At 42.8% G+C, this 20,860-nt stretch overlaps 1 protein-coding gene across 6 annotated transcripts in view; it reads right to left on the reverse strand.

Annotated features, from left to right (window-relative positions):
- Positions 1-668: 668 nt before the first annotated feature.
- Positions 669-20,860, reverse strand: part of MICAL2 (microtubule associated monooxygenase, calponin and LIM domain containing 2) — a 906,862-nt gene continuing 886,670 nt past the window's right edge. For all 6 annotated transcript variants that reach the window (XM_086955940.1, XM_086955941.1, XM_086955938.1 and 3 more), the window contains one exon: positions 669-6,471. In XM_086955940.1, the coding sequence (XP_086812066.1) occupies positions 6,269-6,471 (203 nt within the window). In that variant the 3' untranslated portion in view covers positions 669-6,268. The remainder of the gene's footprint in view (positions 6,472-20,860) is intronic.

A 20,860-nucleotide genomic window follows, 5' to 3' on the forward strand; every position in this document is an offset into this window, starting at 1 on the left:
ATTTCAAGGGTGCCGGGGTGTCAAAAGGACACCCTGTTGCACCCCTAAAATCTGCATATGAGTATATCTTGCACACACACTTGCCCCAAGGGCAGGTTTGTGTGTAAAATGGAACTTTCAAAAATGCACTTAGGTCATTTTTCAAAGTTTTTGCAAATTACCATGAAGTTCAACTTCATGCGAAATCGCTAGTTTTTTTACTTTAATGCATTGCATTTAAGGAATCTCAATTTGCGATTCCTTAAATGCAATCTCAATTTGCGATTCCTTAAATGCAATCTCAATTTACATAATCGCAATTTAGAGATTACTTAAAATGCAATTTTTGCATTTGGGATGATGCATCCCAAATGCAAAAATACAGGTCGCAAGGGGGCAGATTCTGAGAATCTACCCGTTTGCGACTGGTTTTTGCTTTGATGCATGTGGGCCAAAGAGTATATTTTTAGGGATCCAGAGAATGTTAAAGAACACATTTCGCCAATGGTCTGCTATTACCTTCCAAGTGACCACTAAAGGCCCAATGTGAAGGTTACAATGCACCAAGTTAAAAATACAGAAGCGCTGTTTAAAAAAATATATATAGTATTTTACTACTCTAATATTGAAGAATTTCAAACTATTCCTATTTGATTTTATTGATGTGCAATAAATTCAGTCGAATTGGGTGTTTTGTTCCACATTTAATTTTTCTCAAAGTCCCAAATAACAGTCAGAATACGTAAAATACAAGCCATTTTACAGAAAACGGAATTTACATTCAGCTTTTTACACTTAACTGATAAAATCATCACATTTGTGGGCATGGTGTGCGCAGACAGATTTGTAGTATTTTATTCCTCTACATTTTGGAGCTCACTACACATCGACCAACCCCCTCCTCGGCCGCTTCCCCTCCCCCCTGAAAATAATTTCGAAAATGCTATATTTCAAGCGGCATCTTAAATGCACTCATTTATTACTTTGTCGAAATGCCGTATTGTAGGGATAGAAAGCAGTGTGCACGTGCAGAAAATACCCCTGCGCATAAAAAATGCCAGGTTTTGCAATTTAAACTAAAAGTAAATCAAAATAGGAAGAGAGACTCCCTGGCTATTAACTTGTTTCCCCTCCGTCAATTCTACTTGTTTTGCAAGTATGTTAGTCGCATGATGAAGTGACCGGAACTGTGCTTAGAAATATGGCTCCACAACCTTTCAATGGATGATAACAGTGATGCAGTGTAAAAAGGGGGCTTGGGAGGCAGCTGAGCATTGAGAGGTCTGCCCCCCGGGCAGATTGGGAGGAGATGGGGCCAGCCAGGCGAGGCCATTTTGTGGCCTTGGGCTACATTGGGACTAGCCCAAAGGTAGCCCAAATTTTGAATAGCAGCCCAAGCTACTTAGGGGGTTGTTGCGCTTGCCCAGCCACCATTTTAGGTTTTGGTGACCTGGTGGCTGGGAGCACTGTAGAGATAGGTTTTTGTCCCCGCCCTCCCTCCCTGGGCTTGGGAGATTTTGTGGGAGGCAGTCAGGTAGGTTTTTCTGTAGGGTTTTTGTTGGAACAGGTGCAGAGGGGTCTGATATACTGTATAATTGTTGCTTAGAACAGGTGCTTGCGGGGTTGTTTAAAAGTTGGCCAAGTTTGGCTGGAGTTTTGTAGTTTCTTGTTAAGTTTGGGGAGTTTGTGAACAGTAACAGGGAAAGGTTAAACAAGCAGGAAGTTTACATTAGATGTTCGTTAGTTACAGTTACATAAAGGCAGGTAGGATTGTAGGTCATGGGAGGTTATAATTTATAAATGCTATATTGTAAGATTGTGTAATATTGTTATTCAAAGTTACTTATTGTATGTTGTGGGTGGGGTTTATGATGTGTGGATCGTAGGGGGGAGGGGGGAACAAGGGGTCAGGTATTGGATGTATAGAGAGGTTTTAGTTTTGTAATGCCAGTGTTAAAAAATTGTGATATGCACCTGTTTCAATAAAGCGGCCTTTTACACACACAAAATGGTTGTCGTGTGGCTTGCCCCCTTTTCCCTACCAATGATGTCGTCCCATGTCAAGTGGTACAAAAGGCCACTGACGGCCTCTGTAGTGCACGCGTCTGTCTGCGCTGAACACCAATCAGGCCACTTGCTCCACGTGCAAATGTCTCAAGCCAAGCAGTGCCTGCCCCGTATATGCATTTCGCAGAAGCAGAAAACGTGAATGCCAATTTCAGTGATTTATTACTTATTAGTATTTTATCAATTAGGAAATTTGGGGCCTTGCACGTTCAAGGAAAAACAAGCATTTGCAATACATCGGTCTCGCTTTTTGAACCTTATATGTATTTAGCAATGCAGCATATGAATACTTATTATGATATACTTTTTTCTCCCTGCAGTTACATTTCAGCATTTTGTACTTTCTCCTCCTCTCCGCTATTGTTTTCTTTCTGCCAGCTGAGTGCCAATAGTCCGACTAAAAAACAGAACAGACTGCTAGATGATGGCACCGGTCCTAAAACGTGCTGTAAATGAAACCACAGACCATTCCAGCCTCCCATAACCTCAAAACGAATGAACACCCTATTCCCAGTTTTAAACATTTTCCTGTTTCAGAGATTCATACCAAGGTCAGGGTTGAAATGAGAATATATTCAAATAAAATGGATCATGCGAACATCATCTTAGAATTGTCCGAGTCCACAGTCTGTCAAGAGTGTTAGCAGATAGTAAACTGCCTGAGGCTATTAAACACTTCTTCCATACTTAAAGAGTTTAGCAGAGCATGCACGCTTTTTGATCTTCATGCCGTGCATCGGGCTGCATGTCATTACAACACATTTTTGTTTAAAGAGTAAAGAGATGGCCAATCAGCTTTTCAATAGGTACATACCAGAGTACCATAACCTCTTGGCAGTGCTCAGAATTTCAAGCGGTTTTATGTGCTTATTCGGTGAAAAGCACCATCCAGCAAGACCTCATGTGTGTCACAATTGAACATTATGCTGCAGTTATGTCACTGTTTTATGGCAGCGTTGATCTCGCTACAATGCCCTTCTTGTATCAATTATTTTCGACCCAAACATGGAACCTTTCTACCTCTTGCTTCCTGCCTCACTCCCTTTTTCGCGGATGTCATGTTTTCTTTCACACTGATTATAAATTACCGACTTGTCACTTTTGAATGACAAATTCTGCCACAGGACAGTGTTGGGAATCAAAATATTGTTTTCTAGACAAAGACATACTTGCGGCCTTCTGCACAGTGATACTTTTCCCGATGAACGTCACTCCCTCATGTCACTGTGCGGAGGTTCGAGTTCTCTTGTGAGTATTAGTGTACATTAGTTGGCTGTCAGTGTCACACGGCTGTCAGTCTAATCCGGCAAGAAAACTTTTCTTTCTAGAATTGCTGTATAGCCAAGAGCTCGGCTTTTACATCAAAGGTGATGTTCTTAAAAAATTTGCCACCCTTGCCGACCCCACATACGGTCGACAAAACCGTTTTTCTCAGGTTTTCGTTCAGCATGCACAAGCACCTCTACCAATCTTTCATGAGATATGTTCAGCATGTCTGTCTTTTGTGAACCATAAATACAAAAGTTAGGTGATCGAGAGAGCTGTCTTCTTCACTGACTCATTATTATATGAAACCTGGCTACTTCGCGGGCTTATGCAAGCACTGCCATTAGCGCCCTTTGGAACCAGTCCACCGCCCTCGTCATCTCACACGGTACTTGTGGGCATGATCTTAGTGTGTAGTGTTGTGCAGTTGTGTCAAGTACGGATCCCGCGTCAGTCAGAAATGCCATACTTTGATCACAATCTTCAGTATGACTGTATATTTGTGACCACGCCTAGACAAACTCTCTTAACCTCTCCCGTGAATGTTTTGAATCCTCGTGCATTTTAAGGGACGAGGAGCGAGAAGGCACCGGACTGTGGGAGGGGGGGCTGGAAGAGATTTCCCTGCGCATAATGCGAAAATGAAACCATTACTCCAGAGCCAATGAAGTCCCATTTCGAGCCGCCCATTTCTATTTTTTCCTTTCTAAATGCAGCATCCAGCCTGCAATACACCACCGTACCCACCGCCCTTTTTTACCACAATTCTCAGCCAATGCAAGAAGGTGTTGGGGGAGCGAGAAGGCACCGGACTGCGGGGAGAGGGGGAGGATCGGGAAGAAATTGCCTTGTGCAGAACGTGAAAATGACACCATGCCTGCCCCGCAACTAGCATAGGAGCGAGCCTCGAGGGCGGGTCCAGCGCTGCTTCCGGTATTCTATTGGCCAATAGCATATGAGTGAGGGGCTCATGGACCGCCTCCTGCCACGCAATGTGCCAACAGGCGGCGGTTTTGGATTTGCTAAACCGGTATCTGTGTAACCGTAGCAATCCGACGCCCATAGTACCTTATGTACAAAATGCTGAAAATAATTCTAGACTCACTTGAAAAACTTTTTCAGTAATAGGTAATATTTCCTATTGCATTATCTTTGTAAATATTTTGAAAAATTATTTGTATGAAACAAATTAAACAAGATATTACAAGAATCCTATTGATATTAAAAAACAATGCATTTTCTTCCGTTTGCTTTACTTGGCAATGCCATTAGCTTTCCATTAACTTCCAACCCTGCCCTTCATAGATGACCACCTTTGTTGCAGTTATCTTCAGGAAGTAGGCGCAGCTGGTAGCCGGTGTAACTCCAGAGTTCGGAGCACGATCCCTCCCAACACAGACAGACTGCGGGAGGGGGAGAGGGACGGGAAGAAATTGCCTCTCGCATAATTCGAAAATGAAACTAGCTTGCCTCACAGTAAAAAGAAAAAGAAAGGCACATTTAAACAGGAGCAAAGAAAAATAGTCTGTGCGGTAAAGGGGCTGATAGCCATGGAAGGACACAAACGACGACATGGCCGTAATGGGGTGGGACAAGGAAGCTGAAAAACAATCAGAATACAGCATTTAGGATGTAAGCCAATCCAATAAATGGGCGGAGGGTGGGCGGAGGTTAAATTAAGCTTCCCTACTATAGTATATGCTGCATGTCTCAACGAGACAGCGCAAGCGTTGCCTAGGCGAGACCTAACAAGTCCATGTTTCTCTTTACCAATGCCAGTGTTATAGAGTGCCTTCACAGTTATTAACCCCCGGGGAATCAAAAGATGTATATATGTATCCTTCAGCAATAAAGTTGCTTCTACCTACTCAAAACATGAGGTAAATGGAACAGGTAAACACCTATAGCTTGTTTGTACTGTTCCTTTGTAATATCTTTGAAAAAGTTTACAGACGAGAATACGTTGCATAAATTTAAAAACCTTAAAACCCTTTCACAGCTGTATGTTTAGAATGACCAGTGCGTTTGAATGAGGATGCTTTGGCGTTTGTGGGTACGCCAATGCATTGGAGTGTTTAATTGTTTATTTCAACGCAACTACGAAGTTGGTGTAACTATCTATTGAGCACCAGGCAGTTCGTTTTTTCAGTATAAAAGTATTAACATTCCCTGGGTGTCCTATATAAATATCTTTCGTTAAAAGCAGCATAACCCCTTTCTATTTGTATACATTCATATCTGTTTAATAGCAGCGTTTCAAATAATGTGCAGCGTTTACATAGTGAATGCGGTTTATCTTTTAATGTTTTTTTTTACTAGCTAGAGTAACCCATCAGAAGAGTAATGCTGTGCTCGACACTACAGCTTGATGCAGATTTTCATATAAACATATATGAAAGGTTCTGTTGGTCTCCCTTTTACCGAATATAGCATTTATTCCTCCATGAGAACCTCTGCTTGCGTTAACTCCAACAGCATGATTAGTCCAATCCGGAGAGCAGGGTCAGTCACTTTAGGCTTCCACCATTTGACAAGCGTTAATAATGGCATTCCCTGCATGCCACATGTCTGCATCATTATAAATATATAAGTCTATATTTATATCACACCTTCATTTAAAAGGTAAATGAAACTAAATTGTATTTAGGCATGCGTGAGCATAGCTTATTTACACTAACTTGCAGTCTGTTTTAGAAAGATTTCTCCAGAGAACGGACATTATATTGCTTTAAATATACTCCGTGCCGGAGATTCCTCGGATAATAACATCCAGCGTGACTGAGTCCTCCACGTTGCAAAACCACGTTATTGATCCCGCAATATGTTGTGGCCAACAGGTTGGAAAATTCCTAGAACTGTATTTCTATTAAATACATGTAGTCAGTCTTCTCTGTCCGATTTCCAGTGCCCACGCATTATGACGCTGCTTCCCTCAGGCAGTCCAAGCCTTGCCCGTTTACAATGCATCATTCTTTAAGTCCACTTTGAGGTGATAACCCCTGGATGACATGAAGTCCTCAATGCTCCTGTCTTCAGCCTTTTCCCTCAGCCTCTGCTGTTCAAGGAATGACACCAGTTTGTCCCTTTTTTCGATGACGCGCATCATCTCGCACAGAGTCTCTTGCTCTTCCTGCTGATCTTTTTCATCTCTTTGAGTTTCTGAAAGATTTAGAAAGAAAACACCAGGTCAGCATCTGCTTTATTTCTGCATGATATTTGCCACACATCGGTTGCTTGATAGGACTCTTCTTGTCAAACAGAATGGCATACCAATATCATATTTATCAGTGAAACAGGATACAAATGCTTGCACCTACACTTCATTACAAATTGGTCCGTGCACTAGGGAGCTACAAAGTCCTAGACTTCCCACCTCACCATTTTTGTAATCACCAGTTTGCGATTCACCAAGCTAAAGTTGAAAAGTACAGGGGAAACAAAGGGGCCTTGCTCTGCATCGGGAGTGTGCCGGCTGCCCCAGAAGGGAATCTGATATGCAAATGATTCAAGAGCTACCCAATATACCCTACAGGAGCAGGGGTATATTCAAATATTTCATAACAGCGGTTCACTCGGAACTCGTTTAGAAAAACATTAGTATTCGAAGAGCATAGCACATTACACAACATTGGCAGTTTATAATCAATCTTCAACAAGAACTTTAATACGTTTTCACCTGTTATAGAAATAATTTGTCACTAACCAATAGAATGATAAACAAGTGATTGGTGTCCCCTTGCTCACACAAACCAAAGAACAATAAAAGGGACTCAAAATGTGTGTAAACATGAAGACACATGGCCATAGAACACAATATTGATGAGTTGGGTATCATATTTAATATGTTTTCAGGACATCTCTTTAATTTAGCTGAACGAAGCCCGTTTTTAGCAGTCAATGCCATTTCACACTTGTCTCTAAGTAAAAAGGTCATCATCAGGACTCAACTATCTGTAGCATTCACGTAACAAGCCACATGGTATACCAGAGAGGAGAGTGCCAGGGCTTTTCAAGGGTAGTGCTCAGGAGTATGTAGTGTGTGTAGGGCACCAGTGTAGCAGAAACAATACTGTTCCTGACAAATTGCATAATCTAGAGTTCGCTCCATAACTAATAAAAGCAATACTAATTCCTGCTGGGGGGTTTGTAGGGGCAAATAGGTCAATCAATAAGGAGTTTGTATAGCGTGGCTACTTTGTCTCAAGGCACTTAGGGGGGTGGGCAGCTGAACCTGAACCGCCTGGGCGTGGAGGCTCAGTCGCAGAGTTAGGTCTTGAGATCCTTCTTGAATTGGGTCAGTGACGGGGATTACCTGAGGAGGAGAGTTAGGATGTTCTAGGTCTTTGCGGCGAGGTAGGAGAAGGATCCCTCTCCAGTTCTGATCTTGCAAATCTGTGGGACAGTGGCCAGGGCTGGTTGGGCAGAGTGAAGTTGTCTGGTGGGTATGTGGAATGAGAGGCGCTGGTTCAGAATTGCTGTTCCTGCGCCGTGGAGAGCTTTGTAGGCATGTGTGAGTAGCTTGAAGGTGATTCTCTTGTTGACTGGAAGCCAGTGGAGTTGAGTTGGAGGTGTTGTGTGATGTGGCTGCGGCAGGGGATGTTGAGGACCAGTCTGGAAGCAGCATTTTCAACATTCTAGTTTCCTGAGCTGTTTCTGGGCAACGCCAGCATTGAGCGCGTTACCATAGTCGAGTGTGCTGGTGATGAGTCCGTGGATGACTGTCTTTCCAGATTCTGTAGGGATTCATCTGAATGTCTTTCAAAGCAGGTGGAACATGTGGAAGCATTATGAGGATACAGCATTGGTCTGGTGGTTCATTGTGAGCGAGGAGTCCAGTATGATGCTGAGGTTACGTGCATGGTACCTGGATGTGGTCCGAGTTGAGCTTGAGGCAGCTATCTTTCATCCAAGTGGTGACAGCCTTCATCCCCCTATGAAAGTTGATTCTGGCGGCTGTGGGTTAATTGGTGAGGGAGAGGATCAGCTGGATGTCATTAGCGTAGGAGATGATATTGAGTCTGTGGTTTCTGACAATGGCCCCGAAAGGGCCATGTAGATCTTGGAGAGGGTGGGGCTCAGGGAGGAGACCTGGGGCACTCCACAGCTGATCTCTGTAGATTTAGAGAGGAACAAAGGTAGTTTGACTAACTGTGTTCAGCCAGTAAGGAAGGTGTGGATCTAGTCCAGGGCCTTGTCGTGAAAGCTTGTGTTGTGGAGTTTCATGATTACGTTGCGGTGGGAGACGGTATTAAAGGGGACAGAGAGGTTCAATAGGATGAGGGCTGGGTGAGGAGGGAGTGGATATCGTCTGTGGCGGTGAAGAGTGCAGTCTCAGTGGTATGGTTACTTCGGAAGCCAGATTGAGAGATATCCAGGACATGGTTCTCATCAATGAACTCAGAGGGTTGGGCATTGATGGCCTTCTTGATGACCCTGCCTGAGAACGGTTGGAGGGAGATGGGTTTGAAGTTCTTTTAGTCTGTTGAGTCGTAGGATGGCTTCTTCAACAGGAGTTGATCATAGCATGTCTCCAGTCATCAGGGAAGGTGGAGGTTTTGATGGAGCAGTTGATGGTGCAGCGAAGCTCTGAGGCGATGGAGGTGGCTTCTCTATGGAAGATGTGATATGGGCAAGGGTCCGATGAGGCTTCCAAGTGGCTATTCTACATGGTCTTGAGTGTTTTGTCTATGGTGAGCGGAGTTTAGTTGAGCAGGATCTGTTGGGGCGCGGCTGAGTTGCTGGCGGTGGGGACGGGCAGGGTCTTGGGTGTTGAAGCTGTCATAGATTTGCCTGATCTTATGCTGGAAAAAGGTGCTGAGTTTGTTGCAGAGGTCTTGAGAGGGTGGGACCTCTGTGGTCTCGCTGTTGGGCCTGGCAAACTAATTAAAAATGGAGAAGAGTTCTTGGCTGTTGTGTTCATTGGTGTGGATTCTGTCTTGGAGGGCCTCTTTCTTTGTTGTTTTGAGGAGAAGGTGGTGTGTGTCAAAGGTAGTTTTAAAGGTTACGTGGATTTCTGGGGTTTTGTTGTTCCTCCATCTCTTCTTGCTCCATCTGCAGGTGTGTCTGAACTACTGGAGGACGGGAGTGAACCAGCTGGCTTTCCTGGAGTGTTGCTTGCCTGATGCCTTTTTGAAGGGTGCCAGAGTGTCGGCACAGTTGGAGATCCATCAGTGAAGGTTGCATGCTCAGGTGTTGGCGTCTGTTGATGTCAGCAGTTTGGTAATGCTGTGGAAGGCAATGAGATGTTCTTTGGTGGACTTTTTCCAGCTACAATGGGGGGCTGTAAGGACAGTGGTCAACAGTGGGAGTGGTGAAGCTGAAGTGCCCGCAGTGGTGGTCAGTCCAGAGGATAGCTGTGGTGTGGCTGTAGGTGATGTTTCCACTGGCAGATAAGACTGGGTTGGGAAGTAGAGGTGTTCCATGGTTGTCGTTGGGTCACTCGAGTGAGTGGTCAGGTGGATGGTGTCCTTGTGGACGATGGTGATGTCTCCTCCTGGTCGGTCAGTGTAGTCCTTGGGGGTATTTTTGTAGCCGTCGGGATGGCAGTGGCGATGTCCGGACCTGAGTTAGGGTTGGTCCAGGTTTCCGTGAAGAAGGCGATGTCGGGAAAGGGGGCAGTGAGGAGGTCCCAGATTTCTGTGGCATGTTTGTGGTGGGAGGGCATGTTAAGGAGGATATAGTTGAGCCGGTTGGGTGCGTTGTAGGTTGGCTGAGTGGCGCATGGATCTGTTGTGTTGGGGTTGGGTGAGGGTGTGGCTGAAGTTATGGCAGGAGAAGGGTCCTTGGGTGTCCGGTGAGGCGAGGTGGCAGACTGTGTGCCATCTTGTGTTGTGGATGAGGAGGGTAATGGTGTTGCATCAATGGAGGGTCCGAGAACCAGGGTCCGTGACGCTGGGCACAGTCCAGGCACTGACAGGCTTGCTTTTGGTGTGTCTTCGGTGCGCCAGTGGTGCAGCTGCCAATAAGTAGTGTGTGGGGGACTGAACAGCTGGGAGGTGGGAAATGCAGGATTGGTCACAGGAGGTGGCGGGCCGCAGGGGATCACAGTGGCAAAGGTGGCGAAAAGAGTAAAAAAAAGGGAAATGAGCAAAAGCAGGAAAAAAGGCAAAAAAGCAAAAAAGGCAGATGCAGAAGAAAGGCAAAAGAAGCAGAGAAAAGAAGGAAAAAAAGACAGACAGGAGGGCAGTCCAGTAGCAGAGCAGTGACACTCTACCCCAAGACCACAAGGGATGAGGTGCAGGTGGGAGCCTGTGGGTAGAGAAGGGCCTTGAAATCATGACCATAGGGTCCGCAGCAGTAACTGAGGCAGCAGTTACCAAGCTGATTTGGGCGGTGAAGGGAGCAGTCCACTAGAAGGCCACAAAATATGTGCTTCTTTAATTGGAATATTTGCAGTGCCTAATTTGAAAAAATAAATGAAGTGCCAGGGCCGTCGTGAGGAGGCCACCGCAGCTTACATTACCAATTGCCACTGCCAGCACTGCCTATTATAGTACCTACACAACTACTAACCATCACACTGCTATAAGGCTGACAATGCAGATTGTCCCACAGCCGCAAAGCAATAAGAATGGCTTGGGTGAAAGGTATTAGTTGTTTTTCATGTAATGTAATTAATAAACACTGTTGTTCTGCTCATCTCTAAAATATGCAAACAGCCCCATCATGTGGAAGCTGACATAAAATTGCGAATAAGTGCCGGTGCCGAGCACGTAAACCACAGGCTAAAATTAAGCACTGAATATTGAGCATTTACACCACCTTTTGTCATGTACAACCAACCCCAATAATTCAGGGAATGTGGAGGCTATATTATTGGAAGAAACAATAAAGCAGGAAGTTAGCACTAGACAGACATGCCACTGTGGATACTTTAAGACGAATAATTTAGTTTATTGGTGATTCGTAGATACCATATTCCGTTTGTAGGAAAATTCGAAATGCAAGGAAGTAGGAACACGAGATTGATAAGAGTGAGAGAGAGACTTGAGGTCTGAGAAAGGGAAATAGTACTTAAAAGTAGTAATTTTGTTTGCACAGCCCAATTATATTATACCCCAGCTTCTGTTCTTGTACTAAAGCCACAATCTGAGATTCTATGATCGACAGCTGGAGTGTCAGTCAGAAATACTTTATTCGGTTCATAACACAAACCACAAAAGTATACAAAGTCCCAAAAGAAGAAGGGCCGAGGTACCAAATTACAATATGGTTAACAGACAGCAAAAATTATATAAAAAAGATAAACACTGTACAGAATATATACCAAATTCATGTGCAAATTTAAAAAGCATACACAGATCATCCGATTTACTTAAAATTCATTATTTACAAACTCTAAAAATAGACCATGCAAGACTTTTATGTAACACTAACTAGTTTTTTCCCTTAGTCTCATGGCTATGGTTAAAAATGTAGCAACATTAATAATTTCCCACCCGTTGGACAGTAGCTGAAGATACAATAGGGCCGGTTTCACTTGTCTAAACCCTTTATCCTTTAGTAGGGGTACAATGAATTTATTCCGGATGTCCGTAAAATAACCACAAAAGAATATGAAGTGAGCAGTGTCCATTATCGAAAATCCATCACATGTACACAATTCTAATTCTGATACCTTGGTCCAACATGGGCGCCCAGAGAGAAGGAGATGGAGTTTATTCAGCCTAAACTTGGTTAGTAAATATCTGTGATTAGCATTATTAACAACCTTCAGATATGGTTCTAGGTCATGGTTTGTTGTTACAACTAACTGATGGGCTCTCACGGTGACTTGGTCAACTCATTTCCTTCTCTATCCATCCCTTTGTGCAGCCTGAATGCGGTCTTGACCCATTTCATGTCTCCCTTGACCAGTTTGGACGGCTCATCAAATAATTCTGGGCGACCTAATGAGGCTGCAAGATTTTTAACATATTTTAGCCATGGAATGGATTCCCAATGTTCTAAAGTAAGACAGTCCCTCAGAATCTCATGGTTCACCTCCTATTCCGGGTTCATCCAAACCGCAATCCACTTTAATAGGGGTGCGATGGCAATCCGGTCTTCAAGATATTCCACCCCACATTCTTGATGCACTATGAAACCTGAGGTCGATTGTGGTACTGATAAAATGGACTTCAAAAACTTGTCCTCTGCCACCTGTAACAACTTAGCGTTCTTAAAACCCCATAGATCTGCGCCATACATGGCTATGGAAACACATTTGGCGGCATAAACCTTTAACACTGCCTGTAACGGTTTTACCCGCAATTTACGGGAAAAACCCAAAACTGCAAGAATGGACCGGACAAAAGCATTTCTTTTCTCAGACAATTGGCGAAACCAGGTGGAACTTTCATCAAAAACCACCCCCAGATATGGTAATCTAGTTACCCTCGATAACTTATTCCCATTACAGTGGCGTGTCATCAGCTTCCTATGCCTGCCCTTAGTACCCAAAGCCATGACATGAGATTTGGTATAGTTAACGCTAAGATCCAAGGAAGACATAAACTCATAAAATGAATTTAAAAGACGTTGTAGCCCTACTGACGTGCGCGCTAAAAGAGCGGCATCATACGCATATCGTGCTGTGCCCCTTTCTGAACCCATACTGTAATGCTGACAGAGAGTTCGTTTCCTCAAGCCAATCAGTTAATTTACACAGAACCACTCTGCCTAGGACCTTCACTGCAGAATCTATAAGGGAAATTGGGCGGTAATTACCCGAGTCACCTCTGTTACCTTTCTTAAAAATAGGTGCAATGACCGATTGCGACCAGGTCGTTGGGATACCAAATTTGCAAATTCTATTAAATACATTAGATAAGACTTTAGACCATATTGCTATATTGGATTTAAAAAGATCAGCTGGTACGCCATCAGGGCCAGGGGCCTTATTGCTTGTCATTTTACTGATGGCTTCAGCCACCTCACCCTCATACACCACTAAAGTATATGGATGACTATTCGACGAGGTTGAGACATCAACCCCTGTAGTCACCTGTTCGTAAACTGACTTAAAATGGGTGAGCCACTTGTCTTCCTGAATGCCACAGTCTAGGACATTATTGCTTGAGTCAACAAAATAAGGTTGATTGACCACAGCCCAGAATTTGGCACTATTTTTTATCACGTCTATAGAGGTCAATTCCGCCCAGGCATCTTCCCTGATCTCCCGTCTCCTCTGTTCTATTGCTGCTTTATATGCTTTCCTTAAGAGGGCCACACGTTGTCTGTCGACTGGCTTACATTTCAGAGCCTCCTTCAATTTACGATTGGCTACTGAACAGTTATGGTCAAACCAGCCGACTATCCCCGAATCTTTAGCGTTACCAGAACGCATCAAATCAGACATAACCTGGTGACAGACAGCTGGAGTGATTTTTGGTGGGGAGACCAACAATAAATTAACCAAACTACCAGGACAATGCAAATAACCAGGGCGACACCATACGATAGGGACTGCAGTTTTCAAATATTGGCAACGTTCACTGATTACTGGCTTCTCTGGGGTGCTGCTTAGGGAACACCACTCACAATGGGTGGGCTGGTCTTCATTTCCCCATGGAGTTTTTAATTAGGCTGCTCTTGTGTCTGGGCTAGTCCTTACGAGTTCTAAGCTTGTTTGCCATTTGTTCTCCAGTACCGTTTTTGTTTATAGTGGATGGGTTATCCTGTTGTCCATTGACGATCTCAGTTTACAGATCAACAACGGAATGATTGACTTTTTTGTTTAGTTATTTAGAATAGGATCCAGGGCGCAGTAAGATTTGTGGGTCTAATAAAGCACTTTCAAAGGTGCATTTTGTGCCACTGCCATCACTGTAGAAAGCAGAGTGCACAATCAATGTACTCTAGTTCCTTCTTGCCCACAATTAGTCATGCTCGCTGATATTTTACAGGATGCATCATTGTTTTAAGGAAGCCTACATTAGAGATGCTATTATAGTGTAGGCAAGACCGCACCATAAAACTGATAAGGCCTCATTGCAGCGTCTGAAAATGTGTAGCATGAAATATAAACTCTTTGTCAAAGAACTCACTTGAGATATAAATTAAAGTGCTAGGTCAAATGTTGCAAATTAGTTTCAAACTTTAGAGTAGAGGATTTCTGGGTTAACCAGCAGTAATGAAAGATGTAGAGGTAGTTGGGTAGGGTCTGCCATGAAAACATAATCTCCATCAATATTTATTTGCTCTTATATAATACAAACTTGACCCAAGGGTGTCAGAGTGTTTTACAATATTGCTCTGAATGTAATACCAGAGCAGACACAAGAGAAGTTATTCAGTTAATTTGCAACAACTGGAGAACACAAATATATAATTCTATTCACAGAACAACAAGGCATAACAAAGTTCGTTTAATTGATATTTCAGTTTCAATAGGAGCTTTACGTTCTTATTGAAGTTTTAAATCATGAGTCAGTATGCATCTCTGAAGGAATCAGTTTCAAACTCTAGGTGTTCCTCTAGATAAATACATTGGTTCTTTGTTTCTTAAACTTGGGCAGTTCCTTATCTCAATTTAGAGATGTGTGAGTGATGAACTTGAAGGCCACATTGAATATGCTTCTAGCTTCTATCGAGAGCCAGTTGAAAGAGTGATTAGTACTGGACTGATGTAAATAAAATGAGTACCATTGAGTTGAGTAACAATAAACATTTGTTATGCTGCACCAGATACCCTCCGGTGAACGCGCTCTTTACAATTACGCGTTATGTTATGTTGAATGGGTTAATCTTCTGGTAGTTGCAAGACAACCAAGTTAAAAGTTCATTAGAAGTTTATATAGAAGGAGTACATCTTCTAACTGTGAAATACTTAGATATATCTGTGTGTGGCAGCATATAAATGGTGGGAGAGGTTTGAATGTTTTAGGATTGCTGGCAGAACTTCCGTGTACAGGTTGAACAGAGTTGGAGATAGTATAGATCCTATGTGTCCCTTTGTGGAGTGTGGGCTAGATTTGACAGAGATCTGTTCAGTTTAAAATTTATGATCAGTTTGTCAACGTATAAGGGAAACAAACCTAGTACTGTACCATTAATCTCCATTTTATTCTTTAGAGTGGTGAGTAGGATGTTATGATTGACCATATTAAACCCTGCAATAAGTCAAGGAGTATGAGTAGGCACTTTGCTTAGGAGTTGGAAAGTATAGGCCAAGATCTGCAATATGACTGTTTCTGTTATTAAACCAGTTCTGAAACTTGACCTAAAATTGTCTAGTAGGCTGTGGTCTTTGGTGTTTTATTTGTTGACATCTTTCAAGAGTTGTCAGTAGTGATGGGAGATTAGTGACTGGCTGAAAGTTATTTAGGTCTTCTAGGTTGACTTCAATTTTTCTCAAGAATAGGGCGACACGTCCTGTTTTGAGGCAGCACAGTCCGGAACATCAACCTATGCTAGCAAGGAATTAATCAACAGCACCCAGTAAGGGTGTATGCAAGTGCTAACCCTTTTCATACATGTACGAGGGATCGGATCAGCAAAATGGAAAGCTGGTCTCTTATTAGCTATTATCTTGATGAGCTCACGTCCGTTGACCTCCTTGAACTCACTCCAGATTGCTTTGCTCTTTGGGGCTAGAAAGAAGGTAGGTCTATCTATTAACTCAATTGGTAGTGATAGCTTGATCTTTTTAGTCTTGTCTGTAAATATTTACAATATCTCTTCACAACTTTCCTTTGAGGTGTTGATGTTTTCTTTCATTGTTGGGCAGATGTGTGCTGTTTGATAATGTCAAATAGTTTTCTTGCACGTTTTTTGCTTTGTCTAATTGAGATCTGAAGTAAGAGGCTTTTCTTTAGAAAATGTTATTTTTGTACTTTCTTTCAGTTCAAAGTATAGTCCGATTCATGGTTGAAGGATTTGGCCACCACCTGTGTTCCACCAATCTAAGATTTCTCCTTTCAGTTAGTTCCTTTTCATACCCTTGGAAGAAGATTTAGATTTTTTTGCCTCATATGTTTCAAAGAGGCCATTTCTTTCATTGTGCTGGATATGGCCCCATTGTAGTAATTGGTCATGTGTGCTGTTGTTGCCTCTTCATCTGGGTTCCAAAGTTGTCGGTTGATTTTGCAGATGAACCCCTTGGTGTTGATTTGTCTTGTGTCTCTCAAGCATAGTTTTGGTCTGTAAACGTGGACTCATGTTGTGGTTTTTTTCTGAAGTCAAGGAGAAAGAAATGAGGCAGTCATCCAATCAGTAGTAATTTAGAAGACCACTTCCACTACAATCAAAAGATCACAGGTGGATCTTTCCATATGAGTCTGGCTTATACAGGGTTGTGTAATATTACTGATATTTAGAAAGCATCTTAGTTGGGCTACCTCAGAGTCCATTAAGTAATTCCAGTGTAGGTTGAAATCCCTTTTAAAAAGTTCTTAATTGATTGTCCTGTGATGAACTCCATTAATTTTTCAATGAAATCTTGGTCATCTCCCAAGGAGCGGTAGATAATGTGGATTTTGAAGGATTGGATTTCTCATCATGGAATTACACTTCCAGACATTTGAACGTAGTTACTGAAACTGAACATTGAGCTGAATATGATTTCTGTGGGTAACTGTGACCCCCTCCTTCTTAACAGCCTTCTCAGTGTACACATTTGATCATACATTTAGAGGAACTGTCATTCAATCAGAAGTGCTGAGGATTTATTAAGTCAAACCTCTGTGAGGAAAACAATGTTAATATTGTAGATTTCGGTAGCGTCAGCAATCTCTGCTAAGTGTTTTCCTGCCTAGGTGCAGCTATGTAGAATGCAATGTAGAGTATTTTGTATCAATATAGTTGTTTGCGAGCGACCAATCAAAACTAAAGTAAATTGTTAGAGTTAAGCCTCCCTCAAATTGGTAGGATGTTCACTTCCTCCTGCCCTCTGTAATCAGGATGGTGTGGGTGTTCATGCATGGTTGGGATGAGTTGGCTAAATTGTAAGCCTCTAGCAGTAAGCCAATGTCCTCTTTTTGGAGATAATCATGAGTGTTAGTTTGATGGTACACTTTGTTATTTTTGATCCTGGCTGTTTTTTTTTCATCCATTACTGCGCATGTGAGACATGACTCAATATTGCAATGATTTTCTGCATGTTATCTTATGATATCCTTAAGCTATACAGCACCATCTGCTTTCAATTTAGACGCCACTTCATCCATAATGAAGTTTGCTATTTTGTCCTTTATGTATCTGCCAGGAATGTTATTCAAAGTTTCAAACCCATGGTTTCCTAGGAGATCAAACTGTTGAATGAGAAGATGGATGCACAATTGCCTATCAAACAGTTTTGCATAGTTGGTGAACTCCACACTACATCTGCCTTAGAATCATACATATTTTTCTACAGTGGTAAAGTAGTTATCCAAACTCTTCCATCCTTCAGACTATCAATGAATTCAAATTTCTATATCAACTCTATACTATCACTCACTGCCTTTTTTCCAGACTTTCAGAGTGAAAGAAAAGTTACATCAGCTAGGTAACCGCCATGTTCTAAGGCTTCATCTGGGTGAAACGAGGACTTTAGCTACACCTTAAGGCATCTTGTGACTATTGGTGAAAATGTGAAAATACCACACTGTCCTACTGCATTGCCTCCAATAAAGTACTAAAAATAAAGGGGAGATCACTCTACCTGTGGCAATACACACCTCACCAGTGATCGGGCATGTAGTAAAGTTTTTCAGAAAGAAAAAAATACTTTATAAGGTATGTATGTAGACTACATGGCCAACCTAATGTTTATTCTTTCAACTGCACTGAATGAATTTTAAAAAGTGCTAGAAGATGGTTGATAATAGTTGGCAATTGTCTGAAGTATATTTCAACTGACAATTGCACACTTTGTGATATCCCTTTTACATAGTTAGCTGAGTCATCTCTTCCCAAGTGTTATGAAGGAAATAGGTCTTAAAACTGAGCTTTTGAAAGCTGCCCACCTAAATCAGTAATGCTTCTTTTTCCTATGAGGTGGCCAGTTACCAGCAACCACCAGCCTTCATTCCATCATCTTTGGAAACTATATTTCTTTCAGCTAGTGGATAGAACTATGAAATTGTGGTACAAGTAGCAATGCAGGGTTGAGGGCATAAGGGTTAGTTCAGTAGTGCACTCCTTTACAGGACACTTTGCATTATAATCGGCAATAGCTCAGTACCTGGTCCCGGTACCTTTACGCAGAGTTTCAAGGAGCTGGTAATGAAAAAGGGAATCCTTGATTAAGAACATATCAATTAGTTTATATCCGAAAGTGGATTATTATTTGGGGTAGGTGATTGACCACCTCAAGGAATACAAGTACTTCTCATCACAGTGAACCCTCGAAGTCACTAAATTAAACTGAGATCAACACCCTGGCCTGGTAGCAATGGCTCAGATCAGACAGGCTTAATGAGAGGTGATGTGTAAAGTATTAATGCAGTACTAAAGCATCAATAAATTAAAAACAACACATAATAAACAACCCAAGCCAAATTCAGAACATAAAATGGCAGCAAAAGAACAAATCAATAAGAGGAGCCTGGGATGTGAATTTTCAAAGTTTTAAGTAGAACTAGCACCAAATGGCATAAGTACCAATGATAGACAGTCTATGGAAGCAGTCGACCGGGACTTTGGCATGGTGTGTAGTCTTGGTTAGATACGCCAAGTGGATTAGTCCCGGTGAAGTCCCACTTCAGAAATGGACTTTATCTTCCCTTTTTTAAAAGAAAAACACATACATTTCTTTCACGTCCCATTGAAGAATGGGACTTTGTAATTATTTGAAAAGAAAATCCTCTCCAAGACGGACACAGCTGAAAATGTAGTCGCCACCATGGAACCATAGGCTGGATGGCCCGCTGGTGCTCAAAGATTTAGATATTTCTATTTAATGGGACTTTGATGTTTTTTTTTACCTGAGGTGCATAAGTCTCTGTGAAGGACAATGCTGAAACTCAATCTGACACTGTGCAATTGCCGGTTGGATACTTTTACCGGCACATTCTGCTAAAGGTCGGAAACTCAGGCGGAATATCAAGAGTTCCAAAATTTCTTTTAGTGCCCAAACAACGATAGGAGTACATTTAGAAGGACCCCCAGGGAAGGTACTTCGAGGCTCTCAGGGTGTCAAGCAGACACCAACAACAAAGTCCAGCCCAGGGCAGCTTTACACTTCAGAGAAAAGGCCTCTTGCAGCCTGCTATGTCAGATAGCCATCTGAATCTTCGTCCTAGCTACAAGAGAGATGAGTTCCACAGGGGCTCCTCCCTGTTTACCAAAAGCTGGTTCAGTTGTCTTCTGATGTTCCACAGGTCCAGAAGGTGTTCACAGGATGCCTCATTTATGACTCGCACCAGCTACTGGGTGGCAGTGACTCCTGGCTTTTCCTTAACTAATAGGGTAAAAGTTGCGAAAGGCAACCCTACCCACTTTTACAACAGTCCCTGTTTGCCCTACTGCAAACAACATCACAATGCACCTTACTCCCCAAATCCAAACAGTGAAAACCGAGCTAGTGGGGCAAAAAAAGTGTACAAAACGGTGATGGATGGAATGCTTGAATTAATCTCAGCCACTGGTAATCACTCGGGCCATCATTATTTTGCACACCATGCCACCTCAGTTTGGACCCAGCTATATGCTAATCTGTCTTGACCCTGCTCCAATAGAAACAGTCCAGCTTGAACTGCCAAGCCAGATCCTCCCTTAACCGGAGAGAAGCTATCCTGGCTGATGAGGGGTGATACCCAAAAGCAGTCCCAGGATAATGTTTCCGGTCCAGGGAGGACTGGCCTGGAAGTTTGGGCTCGACTGTTCCCATGAGGAGCAGGGTCAAGGTTGATTTGCATATGGATTGGTCCAAACTGGAATGGAGATGGAAGCAAAACAACAATGGATGTAGGCCCAGACCTCTTTATTGGGGGGACTGTTTGACAATGTTCAGCATTCCATTCATCACTTGTTCTTTTTCCATTTATCGCCCTAAGTGGGAAGGGTATGCCCAGATGTGGGTCCCGTGTAGGCATGGGCGGAAAATCCGTTCCGCTCGCGGATTTTGCGGATTTTCGGGAAATCCGCAATCCGCGAGATTTGCGAATTTCCTGAAAAATCCGCAAATCCGCGAGCAGCGGATTTTGCTCGCACTGCTCGCACTGTTCGCGTGAGTTCGCGCCCCGCGAATAAGTGCGAAATTGCAGAAATACGATTTTAGCAAAACTGAAAGTAACTACTTACCAGGTTCAAAAGTTCAGGCTCATCATTAGTAGCCATTTCCTGTAGTGCTTCTTGAGGGGCCCCTCCAGAGTTCAGTTGCCAGTTGCAACTATTATGTGACCCTGCTCTGAACCTCAGAATAGTTACACATATGCCACAAAGGTCCTGAATTACAGCTAAGGGAGACAAGCAGGAGCCAGGCTGGAAGTTAAAATCCATTAATCAGCCCCTAATTCATTATTGTCAGTTGGGGCAGGGCAGGTGTTGTAACTAATTTTGCAACAATGAAAGCACTTAGCAAGTGCAAAAGATCACTAATCAGGGCGCACTAAGGAAGCAGGTGCCAGCTAAAAAAATATTCTGT

Source organism: Lissotriton vulgaris, chromosome 2_1 (assembly GCF_964263255.1).
Source record: "Lissotriton vulgaris chromosome 2_1, aLisVul1.2, whole genome shotgun sequence".
Lineage (NCBI taxonomy): Eukaryota > Metazoa > Chordata > Amphibia > Caudata > Salamandridae > Lissotriton > Lissotriton vulgaris.